At 44.4% G+C, this 19,038-nt stretch overlaps 1 protein-coding gene across 9 annotated transcripts in view; it reads left to right on the forward strand.

The window, feature by feature from the left end:
• DST (dystonin) overlaps nt 1–19,038 on the forward strand; it is a 522,626-nt gene that overhangs the window by 400,954 nt on the left and 102,634 nt on the right. For all 9 annotated transcript variants that reach the window (XM_068960483.1, XM_068960482.1, XM_068960484.1 and 6 more), the window contains 9 exons: nt 463–780; nt 3,964–4,130; nt 6,029–6,185; nt 7,501–7,627; nt 10,241–10,303; nt 10,973–11,214; nt 12,083–12,212; nt 15,160–15,359; nt 16,870–17,365. In XM_068960483.1, the coding sequence (XP_068816584.1) occupies nt 463–780; nt 3,964–4,130; nt 6,029–6,185; nt 7,501–7,627; nt 10,241–10,303; nt 10,973–11,214; nt 12,083–12,212; nt 15,160–15,359; nt 16,870–17,365 (1,900 nt within the window). The remainder of the gene's footprint in view (nt 1–462; nt 781–3,963; nt 4,131–6,028; nt 6,186–7,500; nt 7,628–10,240; nt 10,304–10,972; nt 11,215–12,082; nt 12,213–15,159; nt 15,360–16,869; nt 17,366–19,038) is intronic.

Here is a 19,038-nt window from a genome sequence, read left to right on the forward strand (position 1 = left end):
GTAGTGCCTGCACGGTCACGTGTGCGAAGGAGCCCAGGGGCTGCTTGTACCTTCCCTGAGCGTCGCTCGTGGCAGAGGGCGTCTCACACGCCGGGCCCTGTTTGTTCGCCCGGCTTCAGCCTGCTGCCCAGGAGTTAATCAGATCAGTCTTGTCTGGCCTTTGGAAACCCAGCAGCGTGGCTAATCCCTGGGCTGCCGGAGATCCCGGGGTCACAGAGTGGCAGCCACCTGCCGCGTCTCCAGGGCAGCTGGCCAGCTGCCTGCAGGCTCCGTGGTTGGCCGGGGTGGGCCTGGGGGTGTGGTGGGCTGGGGCTGGGGGACCCCCTCAGTTGGTCTGTCACTCCCGTTAGCTTCCTTAGTCACAGGTGGCTCAAGCTTCTGTTGTTACGAATAGTAATCTTCACAATTCTGTGACATTGTAAACATCAGTCTGTGACGCACGTGGTCTCTGGTTCATTTCAGATGCTGGAGCAGGACATTGCAGGGCGGCAGAGCAGCATAAACGCCATGAATGAGAAAGTGAAGAGGTTCACGGAAACCACAGACCCGTCCACCGCGTCCTCGCTACAGGCCCGCATGAAGGACTTAGCCTTCCGGTTTTCAGAAGCAAGTCACAAACACAAAGAAAAACTTGCCCAAATGGAGAAGCTCAAAACCAAAGTGGAGCGGTTTGAGAACCTCTCCGAAAAGCTCCAGACGTTCTTAGAAGCCAAAACCCAGGCTCTCACTGAGGCAGATGTACCTGGGAAAGATGTTACTGAGCTGTCTCAGTTTATGCAGGTATGTCTTCTGTGGAACTCACAAGGCTGATCAAGTATATCAGCAGCCAAGACAAACTCATACATTTACGGGCAGAATTAATGATTAACAGGCATCATTTAAATTGCTGATGGATTGGAAAAGATCCGTGCTTTTCTCCTTTAAAAACTTTGGAGCCCATCTCCTCCTTGAGGCCTCTGCTCATTGCCCAGAAGTGAACCCCATCTCTCACTTTCTGTGTATCATAGATACTGCTACTGCTGCTAAGTCGCTTCAGTCATGTCCAACTCTGTGCGACCCCAGAGACAGCAGCCCACCAGGCTCCCCCGTCCCTGGGATTCTCCAGGCAAGAACGCTGGAGTGGGTTGCCATTTCCTTCCTATTCCAGAACTCAGATTAGAACGTAGAGTGCATTTTTAAATTGAAGTTTACCATGTTCTCTTTCAGACAGCCTACCTGCATGTTGGTTTACACTTAGATCGTAGGCAGGATCGTTCTGTGACATTCTGAGTAGGGTCGTTTGCGTCCATACCTGCAACTTGGTGGAGTGCCCTTTGAAGATCGGGCAACATCCTATACATTTTTTTATTTTTCTTACTGAAGTCTAGTTGATTTACAGTGTTGTGTTAATTTCTGCTGGACAGCAAACTTAGTCAGTTCTGTGTATGTGTGTGTATGTATTGTTGTTGTTCAGCCACCCAGTCAGATCTGACTCTTTGCAGCCCCATGACTACAGCACGCCAGGCCTCCCTGTCCCTCACCATCTCCCAAAGTATGCCCAAGTTCATGTCCATTGCATGAGTGATGCCATCCAGCCATCTCGTCCTCTGATGCCCTCTTCCCCTTCTGCCCTCAATCTGTCCCAGCATCAGGGACTTTTCCAGTGAGTCAGCTGTTCGCATCAGATGACCAAAATACGGGAGCTTCAACTTGAGCATCAATCCCTCCAACGAGTGTTCAAGGTTGATCTCCCTTAAGATTGACTGGTTTGATCTCCTTGCAGCCGAAGAGACACTCAGTCGTCATCTCCAGCACCGTAGTTCGAAGGCATCAATTCTTTGGAGCTCTGACTGCTTTATGATCCAGCTCTCACAACTGTACGTGACCACTGGGAAGACCAAAGCCTTGACTATACAGACCTTTTTGGCAGAGTAATGTCTCTGCTTTCCAGTACACTCTCTAGGTTTGTCATAGCTTTCCTGCCAGAAAGCAAGCATTTTCTGACTTCATGGCTGCAGTCACTATCTGCAGTGATTTTAGAGCCCAAGAAGAGAAAATCTGTTACTCCTTCCACGTTTTTCCCCTCTATTTGCCATGAAGTGATGGGGCTGGATGCCATGATCTTAGTTTTTTGAATGTTGAGCTTTAAGCCAACTTTTTTGCTCTCTTCCTTCACCCTCATCAAGAGCTTCTTCAGTTCCTTTTCACTTTCCTCCATTAGAGTAGTATCATCTGTGTATCTGAGGTTGTTGATGTTTCTCCTGCCTGTCTTGATTCCAGCTTGTAACACATCCAGCCCAGCGTTTCTCCTGATGTGCTCAGCGTATAAATTAAATGAACACGGTGACTATGGAGAGCCCAGTTGCACTCCTTTCTTAATCTTGAACCAGCCAGCTCTTTCATACAGGGTTCTAAGTGTTGCTACTTGACCTGCGTACAGATTTCTCTGGAGACAGGTCAGGTGGTCTGGTATTCCCATCTCTTTAAGAGCTTTCTATAGTTTATTATGATCCATACAGTCAAATTCTTTGGCCTAATCAGTGAAACAGAGGTAGGTGTTTCTCTGGAATTCCCTTGCTTTCTCTATGATCCAGCAAATGTTGGCAATTTGATCTCTGGCCCCTCTTCCTTTTCTAAACCCAGCTTGGACATCTAGAAGTTCTTGGTTCACACAATGCCAAAACTTAGCATGTAAGATTTTAAGCATGATCTTACTAACATGTGAGATGAGTGCAGTTGTCTGATGGTTAGCACATTCTTTAGTATTCTTCTTGGGAATTGGGATGAGGATTGACCTTTTCCAGTCCTGTGGTCACTGCCGGGTCTTCCAGAGTTGCTGACATATTGAATGCAACAACTTGATGGCATCATCCTTCAGGTTTTGAACAGTTTTACTAGAATTCTGTTGCATCCACTAGCTTTGATAATAGCAGTGCTTCCTAAGGCCCACGTGGCTTCACTCTTCAGAATGTCTGGCTCTGGGTGGCTGACCACACCATCGTGGTCATCCAGTTCATTTGGGTCTTTTTTACACAGTTTTTCTGTGTATTCTTTCCATCTCTTCTTGATCTCTTCAGTGTCTGCTAGGCCTCTACCCTTTATGTCCTTTATTGTGCACATCTTTGGACAAAATGATCCCTTGGTATCTCCAGTTCTCCTGAAGAGATCCCTAGTGTTTCCGCTTCTGCGGTTTTCTTCTAGTTTTATACACGGATCATTGAAGAAGGCCTTCTTGTCTCTCCGTGCTGTTCTTTGGAAATCCGCGTTTAGTTGGATATACCTTTGCCTTTCTCCCTTGCTTTTCACTTCTCTTCTCCCTTTTGCTATTTGTGAGGCCTCCTGTGATAACCACGTCACCTTCCTGCTTTTCTTTTTCTTTGGGATGGTTTTGTTTGCTGCCTCCTGTACAATGTCACGGACCTCCGACCATAGTTCTTCAGGCACAGTGGTTACAAGTTCTGATCCCTTGAATCTGTTCATTACCTCTGCTGCATATTCATAGGGGGTTTGATTTAAGTCATACCTGGCTGGCCTAGCGGTTTTCCCCACTTTCTTTAGTTTAAGCCTGAATTTTGCTGTGAGAAGCTGTGGATACGAGCCACAGTCAGCTCCAGGTCTTATTTTGCTGACTGTTTACTGCTGCTCCATCTTTGGCTATTAAGAATATAACCGGTTTGATTTCAGTATTGGCCATTTGGTGATGTCCATGTGTAACGTCATCTCTCATGTTGTTGTAAAAGGGTGTTTGTGTATATATACAAACATGTATGTTCTTTTCCATATTCTTTTCCTTCGTGGTTTGTCATCAGGTACTGAGTACAGTTCTCTGTGCTGCACAGTAGGACCCTGTTTGTCCTTCTGCACCCAAGAGTCTACCTCTGCTGATCTCAGACCCCCACCCCACCCTTCTCTAACCCCTCCCCTTTGACAGCCACTGGTCTGTTCTCTGTGTCTGCAGCAACATCTCATGTTGATGTTTTGTAGGAATCAACATCTGAATTGCTAGAACGCAAGAAAGATCTGGAAGTTTTGCAGAATCTCTTGAAGGAGATCTCCAGCCATGGCTTGCCAGGGGATAAGGCTCTGGTTTTTGAAAAAACAAATAATTTGTCAAAGAAATTCAAGGAAATGGAGGACACTGTCAAAGAAAAGTAAGCGCCACTTAAGAAACTGACTTTTATTCCACTTGATCCTAGTTGAAAGGCATGATGTTTATTTGCTTACACAGATGCCTGGAACAGTTTTGGAAACTTGAGAATAAGCATAGGGCTACTTTATAAGTACTTCTGTGTTGCTAATTCTTTTGCTGTTAAAATGAAGTGTATTTTTGTTAAATTATTTAGGAGGGAAAGTGAATTTTTCTTACATGAAAGTAGAAAGCATTATGTGAGGAACATGGTGGTGGTAGTGTTTCACTGAAAGTAGTCTCAACTTGCTTTAGTCTAAAACTAAAACCTTCAGCAAAAACCTTGAAATAACCTTGAAAGATAGCCAGTGGCCATGGCTTTCTAGACTCAGTTCAGAAACTATGCATCAATCCAATATAGTTCTGGATGCCTTTTTTTTTAAAAAGTAGTTTGGTTTTTAAGGAGTTGTAGATCAGACATGATTCCATGAAAAGACAAGATAACATACAAAAGTGAACCTAAATTAAGGTAAAGAACTGCATAGGGTGAGCCTTGTGACTGAGCTTTTATTGAATATACTGTTGATCTCTTGCTACTTTAAAATATATATCTGGTTTTGCCAGAGTTCATACAGAAGCCGCCCCCCCCTCCCCTGCCAAAGATAGAAAGTAACCATTTCTCTTTCAGCTCTTTTTATTTCTTTAGAATTCTCTACCTGAAACCTTTGCGTGCTGTGGGAACTACTCACAGAGCTATCGTTGCCATCCCATTTAGTTCACATTGCACAGAAGAAATAATCTTGGTTTCCCTGGGTAAATCTAGGTGGTTTTTTCTGTCAAATGGACCCAGTGGTAAAACCGCAAGGTCCTCAGTGATTACTTTAGCAGCCGCGGACTCTGCCGATGATCCACACCCCTGCACGTGGGCACACACGATCCACAAAGTATCCAGGGGCCAAATCCAGTTGCCAGACCCCTCCTCAGAGCTCTGCATGTGCCAGGCGGGTGCCCTCCATCTCTGCTGCTGCGTGTCCGGGGACATCTGTGTACAGCTCACCGTGGAACTTTCTGAGTACCTGTGGGGGAGGCATCCATTAAAATTCAGCATCACTAGGTTTCACCTTGTGTTTTAGAAACTCAGTCCTGTCCTCTCTAAAGACCCAATTTGTTGTTCAGTTGCCAAGTCATGTCCAGTTCTTCCCGACCCCATGGACTGCAGCATGCCAGGCTTCCTTGTTCCTCACCATCTCCTGGCATTTGTCTAAGTTCATGTCCATTGAAGACCAGTTTACCTGCCCACTAAATTGACAGCAGAGGATGAGATGGCTGGATGGCATCACCCACTCGATGGACATGAGTTTGAGCAAGCTCTGGGAGTTGGTGATGGACAGGGAGGCCTGGTGTGCTGCAGGCCATGGGGTCACAGGGTCGGACACCACTGAGTTAATGAACTGAACTGGACTGGACTGGACTGTAATGCATCATAAACACCACGGGGTGGCGCTGTGCTTCCCTCACGTCGGTGACTGGTGTTTCCCTTCTGGGTCTCAGCCTGCTGGCGTTTAGCACCATATAAAGCAGACAGATCAAAGCACACTGACTCTAAATCATGTTAAAGATGTTTATATGGCCTTTAGAGTTTGTGTAGCACTGTAGAGAGCTGTTCCATATGGGTTACAGACATCATAACTGTTCTGTCTTGCTCTACGGACGCCACTGAGAACAGACAAGGGCTTCACTGATCTCACTTGCCACCTAGGAAATCTTTCCTCCTGTATCTGAGGGTTGGCACGTGCATGGGCGAAGACTTTTTTTTTCTTAATGTTAAATCTGATATAGGAGTAATAATTTGTTTAATAGTTATGAGTCCTTTGGGGTATCTCCCTTTGTGGCTTAAATTTGTCAATGATGTTTGTGATCTAGAAAAGAAGCAGTGTCTTCTTGTCAAGAACAGATGAGTACCTTTCAAGTCCTGGTTAAATCATTAAAGTCATGGATAAAAGAAACCACAGAAAGAGTTCCCGTTGTGCAGCCTTCTTTTGGTGCAGAAGATTTGCAGAAATCTTTGGAAGAAACCAAGGTGAATCACTGTCCGTATTTGATACCAAGTTCTCGTTTGCTGGTGTCAGGAATGGCAGGTTTCCTTTTCATAGGAATAGGAATAGGGACAGAGGCTTCCTATTCATGTTAGATCTTCACGAATATACAGTGTATTCTGGTGAAATTTGTAAACCATGACATGGGTTTAACCGAACCTTTTAAAGGACACAGACTTGCAGTCAATTTGCTTTTTTAGAGAGACGCATTAGTGAGTTGCTAAGTGGTCCAAGTTGCTTTCGCCCCATGTCTCTACTTAGTGTCAGTTATTTTTTATACTGTTTCTCATCATGTTAATAAGAGATGCTTTTCTTCAATTCTGCATTTTGCCCTAGTTTGGACATAATCAGTCCAACCAGTATCTGAAGATAGAAGTTATTGTCATCTGACTCAGGTCTAAAACTTAGGACCAGTATGGCAAGATTTCTACTCCAAATTTGTGGAGTTGTGTATTTTTTAAAAGTCACTGAAGTTTTTACGTTATTGTTGTTTGCTTTTGAGTGATATTTATCTAGTGCCTTTCTGTGATTTCACTATTTTTATTCTTTTTGTGATAGCTTTAGGTATGTATAATTTGAGTAGATATCCATAAGTATTTTGATTATTCGTCATTTATGTGCTTTATATAAAAATACAGGTGTTTCTACTTTGAATCTTATTATTTAACATATGTATGTTTATTGTTTTTCTTTTGTCCTTATATTTATTCCAACTGTTTATTGTATATTTGAAGCTCACCATGTAGTCTAATTTTTCTTTTTAAAATTTTGTTGGGTTGCTTGGATCTCCTTTGTTATGTACTATTTAAAGTTAAAAAGTGTATGTTCTATTTATTGATTCCAATGCTGGAAGAAAATAATAAGATGAGGTTTAGATATTAAAAAAAATCATTGAAATTTTGATGATTAAAATTCACTATTAAGTGGAATTCTGAATTTACATTTTTAAGAACAGTTTCTAGTACATTTCTTCTTGTAGCTTGGCCATTGCCTAGTATAGTTTGCACACTTACAGTTGACAGTTACTTTGGAACTCAGGGCAGCTGGGGCTGGCCCAGCTTCCACTGTGGCTGGGAGAAGTCAGGATGGACCCAACCCCGCTCCTCACTACCAACAGTATTAACAGTCACCTGGGCTGTTGAAACGAATAGAGATGCTGTTCTTCTCTTCCACCCGCTCTCCCATAAGTCAGAAGCCACAGTCGTCACTGTTCTAAGATATGTTTAAGACCCTGAATTATAATGTGTAACTTGGAAAAGATTACTAAGACTGGAAAATAATGTATTTTTATATCTCAAGAAATTACAAGAGAAGTGGAGCTTAAAAACACCGGAGATTCAGAAAGTCAGCAACAGCGGGAACTCACTATGTAACTTGATCAGTGCTGTAACCACCCCCGCGAAGGCCATAGCAGCAGTTAAGTCAGGTATGTGTGTTGTTTACATTTGTGGGAAAAGAATTGGGTCCACCCATGTTTATGTCCTGTGTTTATGTTATTTCTTTTAATTAATGCATGAAATAACCTCAAAAATACAAAGGGAAAGTGACAAGAAATAGGACATGTCTAAACACACTGAATGCTGCCACAGAAAAGTGTCTGTTCTGTTCAAATTTCAGATATCTTGGGTTTCACTACGATTTAAAATGTAGCCAAATTCATCTGTAAGAATAAGGAGCATTATATTGGGAAAGGGGAAAGATTGCAGTTTGTTTGTTTTTACCTTCATTGGTGGAAATGTAGAAATTCTACTTGAAATATTTGATAAAGAAATGTGTCTGGTCTCCTGGGAAAGAAGGAAGTAAGGGGAGAAAACAGGTTTGCCTTTTTTTTTTTTGGTCAAGTGGACCTCTCTTAATTTATTCCCATCTGCTTTATTCTTTTATTCCCAAAGAAAACAGTCCTGTCTTATGTTAGCCAGCTTGTCTGAATCACAGTCTTATCATGCTTCTCAACAGAAGGGGAGAGTCTTATATAAATAAGGGTTCTAAAATTTAAGTTGTAAATAGGGTTTTAAGTTTAAAGCATATTTATATTGTTGTCACTATCAGGTTTGAAATAATCCAAGAGTAGACTGCAGGCAGATCTCGCATCTTTATTCTGAGAGTGTCTGAGGATCCTCTGTGGTTTATCTGCTCTTTCCACCCCCGACTGTCCCCATTGTGAGGCTGGCGTTCAACTGGGCCTCTTTCCCTACACTGTTTATTCTGCTCTATTAATCCCATTTCAGGCAATACTCACAGTATGTGTGTGATGATCGCTTCTTTCTCTCCTAATCAGATTTCCTGAAGTGTCAGGGTTTTGGTTGTTTTTTTTTTTTAAAGGGAAGGAATTCTGTGGTGTTTTATATTAGTTCTTCATGTCCTCTTTGTATTTGTAATAAGCAAAAAACATTTTTTTCCCTGCTCTTTAACAACTCCCAAGCATGGTAGGAATTAGTCCTGAGTGTCTACAGGGCATTTTCACTTCCATTTGCAATGCCATGGTGTGTGATTTCTGTTTTCAGGGGATAACACTTAGATTAAGATTCGGACATGTAAGTGTTTTCGTTCAGGTTTGTTCTCGTGTGTGTAGTTGGGGGAAATGTGTTTTGGAGAGAGAGCCAAGGTGTACTTGTATGAGAAAGTCTTAATTGATCTTTTTAAGAATATTTTGATTATAAAAAAGATACCGATGCTAGATGTTTATAGAATTAAAGAGAAATAATTACTACCACTCACCGAGCCGTTCCTATTTCTAGGCAGTAGGGTGCCTGTCTTTAATTCCCACTGGGGTTTCGTGAGCCAGGTCTTCCTCTCCCCAGCAGCAGGGAGGGCTGGATGCGTCTGTGCAGACTCACGGGGTCATCAGTGGGCTGGTTGAAGCTCAGGTGAGACGGACAGCAGGGCCCAGTGCCCCAGCCCCTGTGCCTCCTGTCCCTGTGTTGATTCAGTGTGGTTTCTTTTACTTCTGACTTTTCCTTCATGTCTTCTTACAGTATTCCGCCTTCAGTAAACCCATGAAAAGACTGTCACTGCAGCAGACAGTTTCAGTTCCTTACATTGAGGTGGATGTTCTTCTGTCCGTCAGGCATTTATGCTTCAAGCCATACACACTGTAACCAGCTACTGTGCTTCAGTGACTGTATCACTAAAATAACTTCAGCATTAAAGCAATTATCACCCCCAAATTATCTTTTCAGTTGAGTTCAGTCGCTCAGTCGTGTCTGACTCTTTGCAACCCCATGAATCTCAGCATGCCAGGCCTCCCTGTCCATCACCAACTCCCGGAGTTCACTCAAACTCACTTCCATAGAGTCGATGATGCCATCCAGCCATCTCATCCTCTGTCGTCCCCTTCTCCTCCCAGCATCAGAGTCTTTTCCAATGAGTCAACTCTTCTCATGAGGTGGCCAAAGTACTGGAGTTTCAGCTTTAGCTTCATTCCTTCCAAAGAACACCCAGGACTGATCTCCTTTAGGATGGACTGGTTGGATCTCCTTGCAGTCCAAGGGACTCTCAAGAGTCTTCTCCAACACCACAGTTCAAAAGCATCAATCAAATTGTCTTAAAGATTAATAGTTAATGATTAATTTATCAGTAATCTAAAGTTTCTGAAACTGTGGAGTTTAAATTGATCATGTTATTTTATACAGAAGAGAGGGCATAGCTTGATCTTTTAAACCTTCATTTGATTTTGAAATTGAATCAGTATTTTAAATTTTAAAACATAATAACATTTTAAAATAATTACTGTTTATGAGGTTTGCTTTAATGCCACCTGGGCTTCCCTTGATGGCTCAGATGGTAAAGAATCTGCCTGCAATGCAGGAAAGTTTGATCCCTGGGTTGGGAAGATTCCCTGAAGAAGGGAATAGCAACCCACTCCAGTATTCTTGCCTGGAGAATTCCATGGACAGAGGAGCCTGACAGGCTACAGTCCATGGGGTTGCAAAGAGTCTGACGTGACTGAGCGACTTTTTTTTTTTTAATGCCACTTGCCATTAATACACATGTAATATGACAGAAGTCTATGATGACTGCAGTTTTAATATTTTTGCAGGTGGCGTAATGTTAAATGGTGAAGGAACAGCCACAGATACTCAGGAAATTTTGGCAAATAAAGGTAAATAATAACTTTAAACGGTTCTTGATTAAATAACTTGTTTTGTTTTGTTTTGTTTTGAGAAAGAGAAAATCTTTTTAGGGACAAAAAGTAGTTACATCAAAATTTCAGACTTTGAATTAAAATGATATAAGAATAATCATGTTCTCCATAAATAACATTTATATAACATTCTATGCAGTTTCATCCATTTGAAGGTAAAATCTGGTCATTCAGTTTGGCATTTGGTTTATGTTTCCTTCTTTTGGCTTAATTTGAGGTATTTTCTCACTTGGGATAACACTATTTGAGCTATTTTTAAATTTGATGCCTGAGGAATTAATATGTAACATTTCATGGTTTGGGTAGTTTATTCCATGTGAAATATCTATCTCATTTCATCAGTATTAGGCAGTGTCCCTAATGCATTGGTCTTGAAGTAGCACTGTAAGATGATAGTGACATTTTAGTTCTAAAAACTCTATGACTTTTATCATAGTAGATTTAATCTTGACCACATGTCAGGTTGGCCAAAATACTTCGGTCGGGTTTTTCAGTAACGTCCTATGGAAGAACCCTAACAAGCTTTTGACCAACCTAATAGAGGGAAATAGCACATAAAACCAGTTTTTATTTCTGGAGCTCTAAATACCCTGAAAATGTGTGTGTTAATTTTTTTCTTACGTTTAGGCTTAACATCCATTAAAAAGGATATGACCGACATAAGCCATGGCTATGAAGATCTTGGCCTCTTGCTTAAGGACAAAATAGGTGAGCTGAGCACCAAGCTCTCCAGACTGCAGAAGGCTCAGGAGGAGTCCAGCGCCATGATGAAGTGGCTGCAGGCCATGAGCAGCACTGCCACGAAGTGGCATCAGGCTCCGACACCTGTGGACACGGAGGCTGTGAAAAGCCAAGTCGAACAGAACAAGGTATTGTCCGCGGGTCCGTTTACGGGAGACCCGAGGGAGCGATCAGTGCCCAGAATGCGCCCTCGGGCTCACGAGCAGGGTCTGGCTTCCCGCTCTGTAACCATCAGCAAGTCGTGGGCCAGCTTTGTTGAACGTGCCTTTCTGTAGAGATGGATCCTAACAGTCACTTGTTTTTACCCACAGACGTTATAAAGATGAGTGAGCTGTTGGGTGCAAGCAACTTTGACTTTGCAGCTCAAGTCTGGGATTTTAGCCAGTCCTTATTGGAAAAGATGTACTTAAGGCCTAGGTGTATTAGGAGTCTGTTCTGTCCAGTATAAAATAGGGGAGTGCACGCTTTCCCTTTCTTTAATAGACAGTGTTTCTTTCTACAGCTGTCAGGATGAGTTGACAGGATTAGCTGAAAAATGGTTCTATACGCTAGTGGTGCTGGCAGAAATGTCTCCAGATGACTGACTTATCTTTGAGCTCTATAATGTGTTATCCAGAAAGCTGCTCATTCACTAGTAGAGTCTCAAATCTTACAGCCTCTCTCGAGACTGATTTTCTGGTTAATTACAGTCTTAGCGGTGTCATCTTTCTTTTTCCAAAGGGATTTGAGAATATATGAAATTGTTCCCAGGTGGTGGGGTGAGCTCTCTAGCATTCTTCTTTGGGATTCTTTCCTCAGCTAGCTGAAGAATAGTTGCAAAGAGGAAAAGAAAATGTAATTGACTCCTGAATCCGGTCCTCACTCACTTCAACCTCTGACTGTGGATATTTCCCCCTATTTTGGTCGTGTTAAAGAAAAAAGCGCTCTTATAATTGTGTCTTTGTCTGTTGATGTTGACACGCTTTAATGCAGTTACTTTTTTTATTTCCTCGTCAGTTGTTTGAGGCAGAACTGAAGCAGAATGTGAACAAAGTGCAGGAGTTGAAGGACAAGCTGACGGAGCTGCTGGAGGAGAACCCGGACACGCCGGAGGCCCCCAGGTGGAAGCAGATGCTGGCGGAAATAGGTACGTTACCACTAACACCAGAGGCCTCCAGCAGAGGCCCAGGCATTTTTTAAAAAATCATAATGTTTATTAGAAAACATCTATCCGACAGTCCCCCTGACTTTGAGATCTGCTTCCACGTTTCAGAATCTGTTTTTGCAATTTCAGAAGTGTCATTTCATGTTGTATGGGGCTGGGCCTTGGCATATCTTTTGTTTTTCTCACTAAACACAGTAACGAAATTTATGTTTACAAAGAAGGTAGATACTGGTTACTAGAGTGCTGTGCACTGAGCCACGTGTTTTCCTTATGGTCTTTTTTTTTTTTTAAGCTAGATTTTGGGTGCTTCTAATTTTTTATGCTTTGTTATATTTTAGAGAGTCCTTTTAGTTTATTTGTCTGGAAAAGATGGGTGCCCTTTTCTGCCACGGAGTTCCCTGTGGGACCCTGCCAGTCTCTGCTTCGTGCTCCCGGGCCCTTGCCTGACAGGCCTGTGGAGGCCGCTCCCCACAGGGTCGGGGCTTTGCTCTTCCTGAAGAGCGCTGTGAACGTTCCCACCCTGTCCCTGGGTTCCTCAGAGACGCAGAATTTCCTCCACAGTCCCTGTTGTCATATCACCCCCTTTCCTTATTGTGATGATACTGAAATGAGCGTAAGGCAGTGAGTCATTCTCTGTACGTCATAGTGCTGTTTGGAGAATTCAGTGAATCAGTGTGTGTGCAGCTCAAACAGTGGCACATAGTGAATGTGTTTACTCGTCACAAACATCATTTCACTCTCGGCTGTTCCATTATATTTAGCTAAACCTTGTCCTTTCTTTAGGGTTAGATATGCTGTGGTGAACTTAGACGTCTCGAAGTATGTTTCAGTTTAATAGGAGTCATCCTTACATGTGCAGTTGATTTACTTTGTTGTACACCTGAAACTGACATAACGTTGTAAATCAAGTCTGCTGCTGCTGCGAAGTTGCTTCAGTCATATCCGACTCTGTGCGACCCCATAGACTGCAGCCCACCAGGCTCCCCCATCCCTGGGATTCTCCAGGCAAGAACACTGGAGTGGGTTACCATTTCCTCCTCCAGTGCATGAAAGTGAAAAGTGAAAGTGAAGTCGCTCAGTTGTGTCTGACCCTCAGCGACCCCATGGACTGCCGCCTACCAGACTCCTCCGTCCATGGGATTTTCCAGGCAGGAGTACTGGAGTGGGTTGCCATTGCCTTCTCTGAAATCAACTGCTGCAATAAAAAAAGAGGCATCCTAAAAGATCTTAAAGTTGAAAGGTTTATTTTGCTAGAAACTCTTGTTGCCTTATAATTAATTAGGCCCTATTTAAGTGACTATCGCCTAGAATATCAGAATTACCTGGGAGAATATTATCAAAGCATTTTAAAATAAGCATTTCCTCACCTGGGAGTGAGGAATGTATATTTCAAAAAGCTTCCTGATAAGATCTTGATATTTCTTCTTCATTTATTGTTTACTTGCATCCTTTAGCTGTCAGATTGTGACTGACTAGAACAGGCCGCGTGGAATGATGTCGTTTAGGAAGGTTTCGGGGGTTGGGTTATAGGAAAAGCAGCTCTGTGGTACATTATGCTGGCTAAAAAGCAGTCTGTCACAGCTCATCACAGCTTCCATGACTGTGCAGTGATTGGTGTTCAAGGATGGTCAGTAACTTGGCTCCAGGGAGCCTGCTGTCCTCCAGGCGGGGGTGGCAGGCAGGCATCCTAGCAGGGCGTGAGACCCAGTGGGTCCTGAAGGCAGGATGGAGCCTGTAGGCAGACGGGCCCGCATGCACCCGCCCAGTTTGGATGAGGGTATGAGGCCATCGGTGCAGACGAGAGGAGGACAGACCCCCTGGGGTGAGCAGACAAGGCCAGTTTTGGGGCACCTCTGCAGGTCAAGCAAAGGTGGTTAGATTTTGCCATCTGCATGGTGGTGGGTGACGTATTGAGAGGTTTGAGCCCAGGAGTGACGTGTTCAGTGATGTCTAAGGGAGATTATTTAAGAACAAGTTCGCTGGAGCTGAGGGTCATGGATGGCGGTGGAGTTGGGTAGACGACTGCTGGTTTGGGTGTGCACGTGACATGCTTGTGGCAGCAAGAGCTAAGCATCCCAGGGCCATGTTAGAAGCTCACCTTCAGGCCTCACTCAGACCTGCTCCTCAGTCCCTGCGGGTGGGCCCAGTCCTGTGTGAGCAGCAGGGGTCTCTGACATAGCTCCAGTTTGAGAACCACTGGTCTAGGTGAAACAGGGTTGGAACCCACGTAGCGTTCGGATATTGGGACTGGAAGAACTGGCTTTAAGGTTTGGTGATCGAGGACATAGGAGTGTCATTTAACTATTTCATCTCACGATGTATGAGAGAAGAACCTTCAAGAAAAATCTAAAAGCTGGAAAAATCTACCGGTTCAGATAGGAATTTCATAGCTTTCTTTTTTCCCCAATGTTAAGTTTAAAGGGTTGGTGAGATTTCTTGGTGTTACTTCCGAGCAGCGGGCTGCTGGTTCGCATAGAAGGGCATGGTTGGCCGTGGGTATACGTACTTGGGGATCACTTACCTCGAACTGGTCATTGAAGGTTTGCTATTAAAGAAAAGGATACATGTTCATTGTTCTAGTAGGTCAGTTCTAGGTGAATAAACAAACTCTATAGGACTTCTAGAAGGAGTGAGGTTTCTTAGGAGTATCCCATAATTTATGACGTCTTCCAAAATCAGATTCAAATTCATTTTTCTTATACTTCAACTGACGTACAACCCTCAGGACCATAAAATTTGTATTGTTAAACGTAATGAACCCTTAGGTTAGGCTTTTTAATAGACTATATAGGGAGAGTCATGAGGGTGGAATGATGGCCATTGGGGATCCTTTTGAGTTGTTTATGTAATCTTCATTAAGATACAGTTGTGTTAAATGTACAAAAACCAAACCTCTGTTGCGTCCTTTATCATTTTTTTTGTTTTTTAGATTCTAAGTGGCAAGAACTCAATCAATTGACAGTTGATAGACAACAAAAGCTGGAAGAATCCTCAAATAATCTAACCCAGTTCCAGACTGTGGAGGCTCAGTTAAAACAGTGGCTTGTGGAAAAAGAACTGATGGTCAGTGTCCTTGGGCCCTTGTCAATCGACCCGAATATGCTGAACACACAGAGGCAGCAAGTGCAGGTGAGTCTCTGTGACTTAACAAGATGGATGTTTTCAAGAGAAATACGTTAGCGTTGGACAGTGTGTGCTCTCCCTGCCTGGGCGGGCATCTGTGATGTATCACACGCCCGTGAGGTGCTAGTGTGATGCTGATGGGGACCTCAGAGGAGCAAAGCGCTGGAGCATCCCTGAGTGGTCCACGGAGCCCATGGATGGTCACTGACTGTCTCATTCATATTGTGGTTTGTACAGACCCCTGTTAAAGAGGACCTTCTTTGAAGTAGTAATGTGATTGCATGAGCAATAGCATTTTTATGAGAAGCTAGTATATTGTTTAGACATGACTCCTTTGGAGTTTGATTCATTTTGATTGTGGTAGTAGATAAGGAAACTTAGAAAGGTCATGCAAAACAGCCCCGAGCTGGGGAGGAGGAGAAAGAAGGGAGGCAGAGAGGGAACCTTGAAACCCACAAGGTTACTTAGACTCATCTGATTAGGAGCAGATAAATCCGCACGGGGAAAAACTGATAAAATGTGAGTCAGACATGACCACAGGAGTGCCGGCGAACGGAGCAAGGACCAGACCCGGGCTCAGGGAGTGCGGCCCATGCCCGTCGGAGCTGCGGATCTGGGCCCGGCAATGATCAGGGGTGTGGAGGTGCAGATGGCGCAAATGTGGGGTCTCCGGGAGCTCCTTTCGGTGCGGGGGATGGTTTTAGTGCGGGGATGCTGATCCCTGCTCTGAAAATACAAATCAGTCCAGGCAGCTGAGTCACATGCTGTTCTCGGCTTGTATGTTCTTCACCTGAATAGGCTGGAAGCAAAAGAGGTAAAGAAATATTTGAGAAGAAATAATTGTCCATGGTCTCCCAGAGATAGACAAAATATTACATTAAGAGGACAATTTGGAGATTATCCGTTTTACAGGGAAAACCTCTGTGAGCCTGCACACTTGGAACAATGTGATTTATTGGCTAAATCTTTACAAAAAAGCCTACACATCAATCTTGGGTTTAAAAAGCAATCTCTGTAAATCAATGCACCATGAGTCGGTATAGCCTGATACTGTTATCACTGTGCCTTTTTTTTTTTTTTTTTTTGGTGTAAAATGTTATAGAGCATTCAAAAAATTCCTATGAAAAGAAAAGTACAAGTAGGAAAAGTCAAATTTGGTGCTAGGGTGTGTGAACTTGTCTAAACTCAGTGTTTCCCTTTGTGTGTGAGAACTTGTACATGAATTTCTCTTCCTTCTCCCCAGACTAGTGAAAATATTTATTTATTTTTTCCTCCCCCTTTGGGGGATGTTATTTTAGACCAAGTGTTATCTCTGTGAGGCAGCACTGCCCTTTGGGTTTAGTTTACGATAACCACACTGTCTTTGAAATAAAAGCTAGGAAAGCGGTAACAAAAGCAAAAATAAAAGCTAGACAATTAACTATCATTTCTGCGCAGAAACATAAAGCCGTGTTCCCTGTGACTCGTTCTCCAGTCATCTGTGTGCTTAGTTACCCTCGCTCGCTCTCTCTCTCAGATTCTCCTGCAGGAGTTCGACACCAGGAAGCCGCAGTACGAGCAGCTGACTGCGGCCGGCCGGTGCATCCTGCAGAGACCTGGGGAGCACCCGTCACTCCACGGGACTGTGAAGGAGCAGCTGGCGGCCGTGACCCAGAAATGGGACAGCCTCACGGGCCAGCTGAGGGACCGGTGTGACCGCATCGACCAGGCCGTTGGGAAAAGCACCCAGTATCAAAGCCTGCTGAGAAGCCTGTCCGAGAAGCTGGCTGACCTGGACAATCAGCTCAGCAGCAGCGTGGACGGCAGTGCACACCCTGACGCCATGAGCCAGCAGCTGGAAACGGCCCAGAAGTTGAAGCAGGCGGTGGAGCAGGAGGGGAAGCGGATCAGAGCGGCGCAGGCCCTGGGCGACGACCTGGCGGCCCTGGTCCGAGAAGAGTACCTGAGAGCCGAGCTCACTCGGCAGCTGGAAGGCGTCTTAAAATCGTTCAAGGATCTGGAGCAGAAAGCAGGTGTGTGTGTCTTCTGTGAATGCATGTATGTCCTAGAAAGAGGGATCCGTGAACAAGCCAAGCTGTTAGGTAGATCAGGCCCCTGCAGAGAACCTGCCGCTAGTGAGAAGTGTGTGCGAGGAGGCAGTCTCGGGCACGCGGAGGGCGGATCCCGGCCGACGTGCAGGTGCCAGGGGGATCCGGTGTGGGCACAGGCCGCCGCACAGCTGGCCTGGGAAAATCTCAGGTGCCCCCGACTGGTTTTCACAGACTCACAGAGCGCGAGGGTAGATTTGAGACCGCCAAGGGGAGAGGGATAGGGGAGTCTTGGTGAGGGAGTTTGAGGCCAGCAGATGCATACTATTTAAAAAAAATTTTTTTTTGTTGTTGAAGTTTAGTTAATTACAGTGTTGTGTTAACTTTGGGGTTGTGCAGCGAGTGATTCAGTTATGCGTGTGTGCTCCGTCTTCGACTCTGTGATCCCACAGGCTGGTAGCCTGCCAGGCTCCTCTGTCCATGGGATTTTCTTGGCAAGAACACTGGAGTGTGTTGCCATGCCCTCCTCTAGGGGATCTTCCTGACCCAGCGATCGAACTCATGTCTCCCAAGTCTTCTGCCTTGGCAGGCGGATTCCCCTGAGCTACCTAGGAAGCCTGTGATTCGGTTTTATACACACACACACACACACATATACACATTCTTTTTAAATATTCTTTTCCATTATGGTTGATCATAGGATATAACGTAGAATGAATAAACAACAGAGTTCTGCTCTGTAGCAGAGGGAACTGTATTCAGTGTCCTGGGATAAACCATAATGGTAAGGAATGTGAAAAAGAATGTGTGTATATGTAAAACTGAATTACTTTGCTCTGCAGCAGAAGTTAACACAACTTCATAAATCACCTATACTTCATTTTAAAGAAAATAGTGAAAACAATAGAAAAATTGAGTTTTAAAAGTGTAGACATTTATGCTATGCCACAGTTTTGTTTCATCGGGAGAGGAGATGAACAGTTATCAAAAAGGCTTGGTGTCATTTTCTTGCCCGCAGTTAGTTCATCTGGCTCTGTCATGGGAGCCTCTCCCGAGAGACACATGGGAGAGAGCCACCCTGCCCGTTCCTTTCTCGCCCGCCGCAGTGTTTCTGGGCCGAGAGGGGCCAGGCAGAGGGGAGCGCGCGGGCTTCTGTGTGTGTCGTTTGCAGAGGAACACTCGACACCCGGGTTATGTTTGTTAATAATGGATTGGATTTGTTTACTGATCAGAGCAACCATTTCAGGCTTGCTCCTTGATTCTGGTGTGATGTGGGTAGCAGATCGTCACGACCTGTGACGATCGCAGTGGTGATGACTCTCATCAGGAGCCCTGTTCCATCACTGGCGTTCAGCTCAGTGCATGCAGGGTCCCCTCACTCCCCAGACAGCTTCTGTCAGTGCTGCTGGCTCAGACTTGGGGAAATGAGACCTTGGGCTTCAGTCATTCGCCCCGGGCCCTGCAGCACATAACAGGCTGTTTGAAACCCAGAACCCTGTAGTCCTCGCAGACTGCCTTATTTTGCCCAAGTGATGGGTAAAAATTACACAGGTGGGGACTTTCCTGGTGGTTCAGTGGTTAGGTTCCTCACTCCCAATGCAGGGGACACAGGTTCAGTCCCTAGTCCAGGGACTGAGATCCTGCATGCTGCAGCGGGG

This window comes from Capricornis sumatraensis, chromosome 22 (assembly GCF_032405125.1).
Source record: "Capricornis sumatraensis isolate serow.1 chromosome 22, serow.2, whole genome shotgun sequence".
Classification (NCBI taxonomy): domain Eukaryota; kingdom Metazoa; phylum Chordata; class Mammalia; order Artiodactyla; family Bovidae; genus Capricornis; species Capricornis sumatraensis.